The following is a 12213-nucleotide window of genomic DNA, read 5'->3' on the forward strand; positions in this document are numbered from 1 at the left end:
AAAAGCGGGAAAATAGACTGCTCCGAGGTTAGCGACCATCTAGCCTGGACGAGGGCCCCCAAGTGCGAGGAATCTTTGCGCGTCGACGCTGGGAAAACTCAATAGGTCAAATCTCTTACGGAAATTGAGGCGCTGTAGGTTGCAAGACTTGCCAAGGTCACGGTGCATTTATGTCACAGCATTTCCATGACCTGACACCCCACCCGCCCAACTAACTGTAATTATATCCATTTTATTTCGTAGAAGAAAACAAGACAGGTGTTTACCAAAGCCAAGTTAACCATGGGGAGAGCTCAAGTAACCTATGCCCTATGGCAACCTGTGTCCAAATTAAAGAGTCAACAGAAAAGAGTCCCCCAAAACTTGTAAGCCTGCCTACCCTAAAATCCCCACCTCAATCCAACCCCCAATAAACACCATACACGCCACTGGGCAAAAAAGCTTTTTATTTTCCCCCACATTCCAGCTCTTCGCTTTTTCTAAAAATCTTTTCCAACTCAGAGCCAAGGCCCAAGAAGTTGATTCACACCTAAGGAGAAAGAAAAGAAAACAACAAAACAGGTCGGAGAGTTGCTAGAGGAAGCTCTGAGATGTGTGCAGAAATTGAGGAACGAGCAGAGGGAGTGACAGCTAGAGACCAATACAGGCATTTGATCCCAACTAAGGTAGCCTCAGGACCCCAGGGTCTGCCAGGGGCAGGAAGCCCTCCTTTCCCAGTCCAAGGTTGAGAGGGTCCTGTCATTTCCTGTCCCAAGTAGGTGGCTGGGGCATTTAGGTCCAGCCATCAGCAAAATAAGCAGAGTTGATCTTGAGCTTCCAGTTCCTCTGGCCCGATCAGTTTCCTGAGCCTGAACTATTTCCACTTTTCCCATAGTAACTTCCTAGGGCACCGCAGCCAGCTGAAGCTGAGACCAGTTCAAGAGCTGGATGCATAAAACATGGCTCTCAGATTACATGCACCCTCCCTCTGACAAGTGAAGATTTTTTGCAGAAATATTTTTTCCCTTAGTGAGCTGACATGTGAACCAATATGACCCCCACCCACTGCTACGTTTGTGAAGCTGATTCCCTCCAAAGATCTTATTAACAGAATCAGCTTTTTCTAAAAGTAACGATGACTAAATGGAAGAGAGAAGGTGCATGTCAAGTTCTTGGGCACATACTATGTCCCCAGTAAATGGGTATCATCAATTAGACTCTTCTGAGCAGTTCAAGTTGAATTTTACAAAATTTTCATCATAAAACTGGGTATCGGAATTTCAGGACAAAAGCAAGACAAACATGGTTCATATCCAGGACGAATCATCAAATGCGAACCCTCTTAACTCACCATTGTTACCCAAATGCTTGGATGTGAACTCGTTATGGGTGAGTCTTAAAATCACAATGTTGCTTGAAAGAAGTCAGCCACAAAAGAATGTGTATGATTCTGTCTACATAGGTTCAAAAATAAGTAAAACCAAACTATATTATTTAGGAATACATACTTGGCAATAAATTATAAAGCAGGACAGTAGTTATTTCTAGGGAGAGGGAGGGCATAGTCAGGAAGGAAGGGACCATGGGGGTTTGTGGACTGCTGGTAATATTCTATTCCTTTCCTCAGTGGTATTTATAAGTATCCACTTTATAATAATTTGCCAAGCTGTCCTTTTATGGTATTGGACTTTTCTACATAAGTGTTAAATATTTTAGAGTAAAAAAGTTAAAGTAATTAGAAAAATATTGAATGCTGACAGTGTCAAATTGTTCCCAGTCCCTAAGGGAAAGCTGTGGTTGAAGAGGTTCTCGGGGACTCAGAAGCAGCAGTCTTTGAGGAAAAGTCCAAGGATCTGCTTTACCCCAGTTACAACCTCCACCCCCACCTCATTCCCTGCTCCCGCAGGACTGGAGCAAAGAACCTCACCTGAGAAACAAGTCGGGAACTAGGCCAGTGCCCTCAGAGCCGGGTTCTAGACCAGTGGGACTCCCGGCGCGGGTGGAAGCACATAGCAGTGACACAGCAGAGAAGGCCACAGAAGAGAAGCAGGAAGGAGCCCAAGACCAGCAGCCTGGAGCCACACAGAGCCAGCTCCTCCTACAGAGGGGTACAGGGAGGGGAGGAGAAGAAGATCTTAATCCAGCCCAAGGGCTATAGAGGGAGCCTCCATGAGGGAGAGGGCTCTCCATATCTAGGGAGCAACTAAAGGGAAAATGTTATTTTCATATAAGTTGACATTTATTTATTTATTTATTTATTTTTACACAGGGTCTCACTCTGTCACCCAGGCTAGAGTACAGTGGTGCGATCTTGGCTCACTGCAACCTCCACCTCCTGGGCTCCAGTGATCTTCCCACCTCAGCCTCCTGAGTAGCTGGGACCACAGGTATGTGCCACCATGCCCAGCTAATTTTTTTTGTATTTTTTGTAGAGATAGGGTTTCGCCGTGTTGCCCAGGCTCGAACATTTGTCTTGATGATTTAAAAACTACTTTCTTGCCCAGCTATCAACCTGAACCCCCATCATGACTCCAAGAGATAGGAAACTTCATTATGATCCACATTTTAAAGATGTGTAAGCGGCCGGGCGTGGTGGCTCACGCCTGTAATCCCAGCATTTTGGAAGGCTGAGGCGGGTGGATCATGAGGTCAGGAGATCGAGACCATCCTGGCTAACATGGTGAAACCCCGTCTCTACTAAAAATACAAAAAATTAGCTGGGTGTGGTGGTGGGCGCCTGGTAGTTCCAGCTACTTGGAAGGAGGAGGCAGGAGAATGGCATGAACCTGGCAGGCAGAGCTTGCGGTGAGCCGAGATTGCGCCACTGCACTTTAGCCTGGGTGACAGAGTGAGACTCCATCTCAAAAAAAAAAAAAAAAAAAGTGCAAGCAGTGCTAGATCTAGAAACCAGATCTCTGATTCCAAGTCCTAGGTTACGTTCCTCATGGGGGTTCTCTTCCTTTTTTTTTTTTGAGATGGATTTTCAAGGATCATCCTGACCTGACGGAAGGTGTGGGTTGCAATCCTGGCTCTGCCACTTAACCAGTTGTGTGGCCTTCGGCAATTCATTCCCTCTCTCTAAACCTGCTTCCTCATCTGCAAAATGGGATAATAACACCTACCTCAAAAGGCTATTTTAAGATCAAATGAATTAATGAACCCTAAGAGCACTTTGTGCATTATAAACTGCTGTACACAATGCTCTTTGGTAAATGCCACCTTCTGTGTGAAGCACTCTCCACAAATGTTCAAGTTAGGGTTAATGGCTCCTTACTCTGTGTTTGCATAACACTTTGCTCACATCTTTCTAATAGCAATTAGCCCATTTGCCTCTTATTACAGCTTCGGAACTCCTTTGAGGTAGAATGTTTTAAAGACAATAGTAAACAATAATAGCTGTCACTTATCAACTCTTTATGTCCCAGGCATTGTGCTGGGCACTTAATCCCATTCCCATTTAGTCCTTATTTGGTGGAATTAAGAGATAGGGTCATGTTTTCTGTTTTACAGATGAGGAAGCTGACACTCAGATGTTTAGACACTTGTTCTAAGTCACACAGCCCCCAAGGCAGGGTTATAAAACCTGTGCTTTTTCTACAATGTAGAATTGTTTCCAGGGGCCTTCAAGATACAGCAGTCAGCAGGCAGTCCACAAAACCCTGGCGACCCATCCGAGGCTCTTACCGAGGTCAGCAGCTTGGTCAGCACAAGGCCTTCGTGGCTCCAGACACTAACGCACTCCTCACCCATTCTAGGGCTCAGGGTGGCATTTCCAGCCCCCTCCTCTGAGCAGGATATGGGTGGCTGACTGGAGGGTAGGATTCCTGGAACAGCACTAAAATACAGGCAGGTTCCTGCAGTCCTTTCTGTGGTCACCCTGGCTGTGATAAGGACCAGTTGTCCTGCAGAAGATCCTGTGAAAGGCACAAAAGATGGAAGAAAATGAGGGGTGACGCGGGAGCCTCTGTCTTCACACTTCTCTTCTTTTCTTTCTTTATTTTTTTGAGATGGGGTCTCACTTTGTCGTGCAGGTTGGAGTGCAGTAACACGATCCCAGCTCACTGGAGCCTCAACCTCCTGGGCTCAAGTGATCCTCCCACCTCAGTCTCCCGAGTAGGTGGGACTACAAGCATGCGCCACCCGCCTCGCTAATTTTAAAATTTTTTTGTAGAGACAGGGTATCACTGTATTGCCCGGGCTGGACTCAAACTCCTGGGCTTAAGTCATCCTGCTATCTTGACCTCCTAAAATGTTGGTATTCCAGGCATGAACCACCATGCCTGGCCCTATTCATTTTTTAAGGCTTTCTTTAATACCAGGTGTTTTGGTATTGATTCTATTCAATAAAGTATTCCATATACCATTATTTATATCACTGAGAAATGAAAATAACTTTGTATCAATATAAACACAAATTAAGTTGTAATTTAAATTAATTTAAATTACAATCAATACAACAACCATACCAATACTCGCAAGGCTGCAGTGAAATGGGCAGATACACATTGCCCATGTCAGTTTGCATAAACTAGCTCATCCTTTTTAAGAAAGCAGTTTCTCACTTGGTACCAAAATCCACTGAAAGGTTCTCGCCCTATTTTAAATTAGTGGGGAAAGGATGGCCTCAGTAAATGGCCTTGGGAAAATTTCCATGTAGAAAAAAACATAGCGTCAAACTGTTATCCTATAATATAAAATAAAGTCCAGATGTATTAAAGAACTATACAAACTAAAAAAAAAAAAAGTATTAAAAGAAAATACAGTATATTTTATTTTATTATTATTATTATTTTTTTGAGATGGAGTCTTGCTCTGTCCCCCAGGGTGGAGTGCAGTGGCACAATCTCGGCTCACTGCAAGCTCCGCCTCCTGGGTTCACACCATTCTCCTGCCTCAGCCTCCCGAGTAGCTGGGACTACAGGTGCTCGCCACCACGCCCGGCTAATTTTTTGTATTTTTAGTAGAGTCGGGGTTTCATCATGTTGGCCAGGCCGGTCTAGAACTCCTGACCTCAGGTGATCCACCTGCCTCAGCCTCCCAAAGGCTGGGATTACAGCAATGAGCCACCATGCCTGGCCCTATTCATTTTTTAAGGCTTTCTTTAATACCAGGTGTTTTGGTATTGATTCTATTCAATAAAGTATTCCATATACCATTATTTATATCACTGAGAAATGAAAATAACTTTGTATCAATATAAACACAAATTAAGTTGTAATTTAAATTAATTTAAATTACAATCAATACAACAACCATACCAATACTCGCAAGGCTGCAGTGAAATGGGCAGATACACATTGCCCATGTCAGTTTGCATAAACTAGCTCATCCTTTTTAAGAAAGCAGTTTCTCACTTGGTACCAAAATCCACTGAAAGGTTCTCGCCCTATTTTAAATTAGTGGGGAAAGGATGGCCTCAGTAAATGGCCTTGGGAAAATTTCCATGTAGAAAAAAACATAGCGTCAAACTGTTATCCTATAATATAAAATAAAGTCCAGATGTATTAAAGAACTATACAAACTAAAAAAAAAAAAAGTATTAAAAGAAAATACAGTATATTTTATTTTATTATTATTATTATTTTTTTGAGATGGAGTCTTGCTCTGTCCCCCAGGGTGGAGTGCAGTGGCACAATCTCGGCTCACTGCAAGCTCCGCCTCCTGGGTTCACACCATTCTCCTGCCTCAGCCTCCCGAGTAGCTGGGACTACAGGTGCTCGCCACCACGCCCGGCTAATTTTTTGTATTTTTAGTAGAGTCGGGGTTTCATCATGTTGGCCAGGCCGGTCTAGAACTCCTGACCTCAGGTGATCCACCTGCCTCAGCCTCCCAAAGGCTGGGATTACAGGCATGAGCCACCGCGCCCAGCCATTTTATTTTATTATTTTTGAGATAGAGTTTCACTCCTGTTTTTGCCCAGGCTGGAGTGCAGTGGCACGATCTCGGCTCACTGCAACCTCCGCCTCCTAGGTTTAAGCGATTCTCCTGCCTCAGCCTTGAGAGTAGCTGGGATTACAGGCACCCACCACCATGCCCCAGCTAATTTTTTGTATTTTTAGTAGAGTCGGGGTTTCATCATGTTGGCCAGGCCGGTCTAGAACTCCTGACCTCAGGTGATCCACCTGCCTCAGCCTCCCAAAGGCTGGGATTACAGCAATGAGCCACCATGCCTGGCCAGAATATTTTCTAATTTTAAAATGAGGAAGGCCTTCCTATGAAAGACACAAAACCTGAAAGTCTTACTAAAGGACAAGAGTGACAAACCTAACCTCATAAAAATTAAAGACTTCTATGCAATGAAAGGTAAGTTAAAAAAACAAGTAACATATTGATTGAAAATACCTATATTTATTTATTTATTTATTTATTTATTTTTATTTTTTTATTTATTTATTTTTTTTTTGTTGTTGAGACGGAGTCTCGCTCTGTCGCCCAGGCTGGAGTGCAGTGGCCGGATCTCAGCTCACTGCAAGCTCCGCCTCCCGGGTTTACGCCATTCTCTCGCCTCAGCCTCCCGAGTAGCTGGGACTACAGGCGCCCGCCATCTCGCCCGGCTAATTTTTTGTATTTTTTTTTTAGTAGAGACGGGGTTTCACCGTGTTAGCCAGGATGGTCTCGATCTCCTGACCTCGTGATCCGCCCGTCTCGGCCTCCCAAAGTGCTGGGATTACAGGCTTGAGCCACCGCGCCCGGCCGAAAATACCTATATTTAAATGACAAAAAGGATTACTATCCAGAATAAAGACCTTCTACAAATCAAGAAGACAAAGACAAATAACTTAGAAAAATGAACAAAGGAAACAAACAGGTAATTCACAGACAACATGAAAACAGACAATAAACCATAAGAAGAGGTTCAACCTTACTAGCAATCAGGAGAAAGTAAATTAAAACAATTGGGTAATAGGCCAGACCTGGTAGCTCATGCCTGTAATCCCAGCACTTTGGGAGGTGAGGCAGGGGTATCACTTGAGCCCAGTAGTTTGAAACTAGCCTGGGCAACATAGTGAGACCCCATCTCTACAAAAAATAAAAAAATTGGCCAGGCGCGGTGGCTCACGCCTGTAATCCCAGCACTTCAGGAGGCCGAGGCGGGCGGATCACAAGGTCAGGAGTTCAAGACCAGCCTGGCCAACATGGTGAAACGCCATCTGTACAAAAAATACAAAAATTAGCTGGGCATGGTGCCACGTGCCTGTAATCCCAGCTACTTGGGAGGTTAAGGCAGGAAAATCTCTTGAAACTGGGAGGCAGAGGTTGTAGTGAGCTGAGATCGCACCACTGCCCTCCAGTCTGGGTGACAGAGCGAGACTCCATCTCGGGGAAAAAAAAAAATTAGCTGGGCATGATGGTGAGCACCTGTAATCCCAGCTACTCAGGAGGCTGAGGCGGGAGAATGCTTACTGCAAGTCCTGCCTCCCAGGGATAAACAATCCTCCTACCTTAGCCTTCTAAGCAGCTGGGACCACAGACGTGTGCCACCATGCCTGGCTATTTTTTTTTTTTTTTGTATTTTTAGTAGAGACAGAGTCTTGCCATGTTGTCCAGGCTGATCTCAAACTCCTGAGCTCAAGCAATCTGCCTGCCTTGGCCTCCCAAAGTGCTGGGATTACAGGCGTGAGCCACCACGTCTGGCCCTAACTGTACACTTCCAATGAGTGAATTGTATTGTGTATGAATCATATCTTTTTTTTTTTTTTTTTTTTTTTGAGACGGAGTCTTGCTCTGCCACCCAGGCTGGAGTGCAGTGGCCGGATCTCAGCTCACTGCAAGCTCCGCCTCCCGGTTTTATGCCATTCTCCTGCCTCAGCCTCCCGAGTAGCTGGGACTGCAGGCGCCCGCCACCTCACCTGGCTAGTTTTTTTGTATTTTTTAGTAGAGACAGAGTTTCACCGGGTTAGCCAGGATGGTCTCGATCTCCTGACCTTGTGATCCGCCCGTCTCGGCCTCCCAAAGTGCTGGGATTACAGGCTTGAGCCACTGCGCCCGGCATGAATCATATCTCAATAAAACTATTATATATCTATTTAAAAGTAAAAAGAATGAGAAAGAATTGTCCCAAGTCTGCATATATCAGACACATTCCTTATTTTTGTTAACATACACGTACACCTGGACAGGCAGAGACCCACTCCCCCAACACATACATACTCATAGGAGAATCTTAGAATGATAGTGTTGTAAAGGACCTCAGAAGTCAGAAAATACCACCCTCTTCCATCCCTCTTTATCTCAGCATATTTTAGATATGGCAAATGTCACACAGGGATTAATGGCATTCACTGACATTTTCACTTTCTGTCTCTCTCGCTTGTCATTTTCCCAGAACACTATAGCTCTTTGGAAATTTATGTTGTCTAATTTTTTTCTGCATCCTTTGTGGCATACAGAACTATGCTAAGCACATAGCAGGCCCTTATGACACTGGTTTAATTGAATATGCTTCTCTGATATCCCTGAGGAAAAAGGGGTCTCTAAGAGGAGGTGGCTAAAGGATGAGAAAACATTAGGTCAAACTAGCCCATTTCATCCTACCTCCAAGGACAGACTCAAAGAACGTCAGAACTGGCAGAGAAAGAAAGCATTCATAGAAAACCTACCCTGTTGGCAGCATGTTCACTGAAAGCCCGAATCACAGAAGTGACTAAAGTCCAGGGATGTGCCCAAGGTCATCATTGGTGAGGTCAGAGGCAGGGTCCAGCCCTGAGTGTTCTGATGACCGACCCCACAGTCCTCTGTGATCTCACCTTACTTTTTTTTGGTGGGACAGTCTCTCTCTGTCGCGCAGGCTAGAGTGCAATGGTGTGATCTCTGCTTATTGCAACCTCAGCCTTCCAGGTTCAAGAGATTCTTCTGCCTCAGCCTCCCAAGTAGCTGGGACTACAGGCGCCTGCCACCACACCTGGCTAATTTTTGTATTTTTGTTTGTTTGTTTGAGACGGAGTCTCACTCTGTCTCCTAGGCTGCAGTGCAGTGGCATGATCTTGGTTCACTGCAACCTCCACCTCCCGGGTTCAAGCAATTCTCCTGGCTCAGCCTCCCGAGTAGCTGGGACTACAGGCACGCACCACCAAGCCTGGCTAATTTTTTTTTGAGACTGAGTCTTGCTCTGTCGTCCAGGCTGGAGTGCAGTGGTACAATCTCAGCTCACTGCAACCTCCGCCTTCCAGGTTCAAGTGATTCTCCTGCCTCAGCCTCCCGAGTAGCTGGGATCACAGGCGTGTGCCACCATGTCCAGCTAATTTTTGCATTTTTACTAGACATGGGGTTTCACCATGTTGGTCAGGCTGGACTCGAACTCCTGACCTCGTGATCTGCCCGCCTCGGCCTCCCAAAGTGCTGGGATTACCGGTGTGAACCACTGTGACCAGCCTACCCAGTTAATTTTTGTATTTCTAGTAGAAATGGGGTTTCATGGCCAGGTGCGGTGGCCCAAGCCTGTAATCCCAGCACTTTGGGAGGCCGAAACGGGCGGATCACGAGGTCAGGAGATCGAGACCAACCTGGCTAACACGGTGAAACCCCGTCTCTACTAAAAAATACAAAAAACTAGCCGGGCGTGGTGGCGGGCGCCTATAGTCCCAGCTACTCTAGAGGCTGAGGCAGGAGAATGGCATAAACCCAGGAGGCGGAGCTTGCAGTGAGTTGAGATCCAGCCACTGCACTCCAGCCTGGGCAACAGAGCGACACTCCGTCTCAAAAAAAAAAAAAAAAAAGAAATGGGGTTTCACCATGTTGGCCAGGTTGGTCTCAAACTCCTAATCTCGTGATTCACCCTCCTCAGACTCCCAAAGTGCTGGGATTATAGGCATGAGCCACCGGGCCTGTACTATTCTTAATTTTTTTTTTTGAGACAGAGTCTTGCTCTGTCACCCAGGCTGTAGTGCAATGGTGCATTCTTGGTTCACTGCAACTTCAGCCTCCTGGGTTCAAGCGATTCTCCTGCCTCAGCCTCCCAAGTAGTTGGGATTAGATGTACCTGCCACCATGTCTGGCTAATTTTTGTATTTTTAGTAGAGATGGGGTTTCACCATATTGGCCAGGCTGGTCTCCAACTCCTAACCTTGTGATCCGCCCTCCTCAGACTCCCAAAGTGCTGGGATTATAGGCATGAGCCACCGTGCCTGTCCTATTCTTAACTTTTTTTTTTTTTTTGAGACAGAGTCTCGCTCTGTCACCCAGGCTGTAGTGCAATGGTGCAATCTTGGTACACTGCAACTTCAGCCTCCTGGGTTCAAGTGATTCTCCTGCCTCAACCTCCCAAGTAGTTGGGATTAGATGTACCTGCCACCATGTCTGGCTAATTTTTGTATTTTTAGTAGAGACGGGGTTTCACCATGTTGGCCACGCTGGTCTCGAACTCCTGATCTCAAATGATCCACCTACCTCAGCTTCCCAAAGTGTTGGGATTACAGGTGTGAGACACCAAGCCCAGCCTCTGATCTCACCTTTCAATCCCATCTGACTACCCAGGACCGTGGCCTGGAATATCCGGGTCTTGTTCCTGTCTGGACCGTCTCCGAAGTTCAAGGTGGTCAGTAAGCCCACGACGTGAGACCCTCGCCACTTCCCTGTGACTGTCCCATTCCTGGGACACAGGGTCAGCTGGCCAAAAGATCTCAAAAAAGAGACCCAGTCCTGTGAGCAAAAGAAGAGTGGGAGACGGGTGAGATGAGATTAGCAGCAAAAGCCTGTCTAGGTTAGAAGGAAGAGCAGGTATGGGGTGGGGAACTTACCTGAGGGATGTCAGGGCTGCGCAGGCCAGTCCTGTGGGTGAGGAGGAAGCTGCCAAGGCCCAGGCCAGAGAGGCCAAGGAGCAGCAGGATCAAGGTGGCACAGACCAGAGGTGGGTGGTGGGCCAGACACAGGTGCAGGTTGTGCCCTGCCTGGCAGTTGCCCATGGGGAGCAGAGGGGGCTGAACCTCCGGAGAGAGCCTGCTGGGGAACAGGGAGGAAGAATGGGACAAAAGCACCTCTTTTACGCAGAGAAAAGAAAGCTCAGAGAAGACAAGGGACTTCCCAAGGCCACACAGTAAGTGGCAGAGCCAGAACACGAATCCAAGGTTCCCGACCCCAAAAGTTCATCTCCCTGCACTGCTGGATAAATATTTGCTGCATTTAATTTCTGAAGTAATCTAAATGGAGGCAGAGCAGGGCACTCCGTGCTAGAAGGAACCCGAAAGGGAGACTTCTCAGCTGGAGAAACAGGAAGCACTGTTCTGGGGCGAGGGTTTGGCTGAGGAATAGCCCAGACAAGGGAAAATTCTGGAGAAGAACTCCACTGTGCAGCTAAACAGCTAGATCTGAATCCCTTTCTGTTACTCACTGACTCTGTGAGCTTAAGAATCCATGAAATGGGAGTTCTAAGAACACCAAGTAATAAGGATTAAACGTGGTGGATGAAGCAATCTGCGTGGTATTTGGCCATGCAGAATTCAACAGATGTCCATTTCCTTTCTCTTTCTCGTACAGATTCTCAAAACCGGGTAAGGCGAGGCAAAAAATACTCGCGGACTTTAACATAGGAGGGGTAGGGCCAAGGTCTGAACCCTGCCTCCTGCTTCCAAGTGGGGTGCTCCTTCCCACACAAGGTGCGACAGCCTGATGGAAAAGAACTTCTGGAAGGCGAAGAGATAAACAGCGGTGGGGGGAGAAGGAGGGAGCCACGGAAATGCAGGTGTCACAAATGCTCAGCCCTGCCCCGCCTCCCGTCCAGCTGGAAGCGGGTTAAAGGGAGGGGAGGGTAGAGCCTGGGGGTCCGCGGCCGCTGGTGCACCTGAGCACCCCCTCCCCGGAAAGCTCCCGCCCCGAACGACTGCAACACCCTCGTCCCCTCCCGGTCTCGCGCGTCGGATCCGCCAGCCGCTCGCTCTTACCACTCCGGGCCGGGCGGAGGCCGGCGCCCCCCGCGACGTCACCTGCGGGGCCGCGAAGGGGCGGGGTCCGTGCTCCGCGCTTTCGTCCCCGACCCTCCTCCCCGCGCGGCCCCGCCCCGCGGACGGGTCCGCATGCGCAGTGGCCAAGCGGGCGCCCGCCACGCAGCTCCCCGCCAGGGTGGGGGCGTACCAAAGGTACACCCAAGGAAGGGGCCACAGGGAAGGAAAACCTCCGCGGGAAGGGTGGAAACGGGAGCAAGGCCAGGGAGCAAGTGCGAGAAACGTCGCAGAAGCCCGCAGGCTCCCTCCAGAGAGACTGGCGAGAACTGCCCTAGAAGCTTGTCGCGGGCATTTTTGG

The 12213-nt window shown here is 47.6% G+C and overlaps 1 protein-coding gene across 5 annotated transcripts; it reads right to left on the minus strand.

Annotated features, from left to right (window-relative positions):
* Positions 1–429: 429 nt before the first annotated feature.
* Positions 430–12005, minus strand: TMEM219 (transmembrane protein 219). Of its 5 annotated transcripts, none has more exons than XM_033218038.1 (6): positions 11856–12005; positions 10716–10917; positions 10428–10617; positions 3664–3893; positions 1907–2077; positions 430–529 (listed from the first exon to the last, which is right to left on the minus strand). In XM_033218038.1, the coding sequence occupies exons 2-5, from the start codon at positions 10878–10880 to the stop codon at positions 1940–1942; spliced, it is 723 nt and encodes a 240-aa protein (XP_033073929.1). In that variant the 5' UTR covers positions 10881–10917; positions 11856–12005; the 3' UTR covers positions 430–529; positions 1907–1939. The 5 variants fall into 5 exon arrangements, with proteins under 5 accessions (XP_033073929.1, XP_033073930.1, XP_033073933.1 ...); XM_033218039.1 differs by having other exon boundaries at positions 10716–10914; positions 11856–11997; XM_033218040.1 differs by lacking the exon at positions 430–529 and adding an exon at positions 950–1433 and having other exon boundaries at positions 10716–10914; positions 11856–11997.
* Positions 12006–12213: the final 208 nt, after the last annotated feature.

Source organism: Trachypithecus francoisi, unplaced genomic scaffold, assembly GCF_009764315.1.
Source record: "Trachypithecus francoisi isolate TF-2019V2 unplaced genomic scaffold, Tfra_2.0 Lachesis_group10, whole genome shotgun sequence".
NCBI lineage: Eukaryota > Metazoa > Chordata > Mammalia > Primates > Cercopithecidae > Trachypithecus > Trachypithecus francoisi.

Coding starts and splice junctions, on each gene's coding strand:
- TMEM219 (XM_033218038.1), bottom strand. CDS start 10,880: ATGGGCAACTGCCAGGCAGGGCACAACCTGCACCTGTGTCTGGCCCAC. Junction 10,618..10,715: donor GCAGCCCTGACATCCCTCAG/GTAAGTTCCCCA, acceptor TTTTGCTCACAG/GACTGGGTCTCTTTTTTGAG. Junction 3,894..10,427: donor TAGTCAGATGGGATTGAAAG/GTGAGATCAGAG, acceptor TGCCTTTCACAG/GATCTTCTGCAGGACAACTG.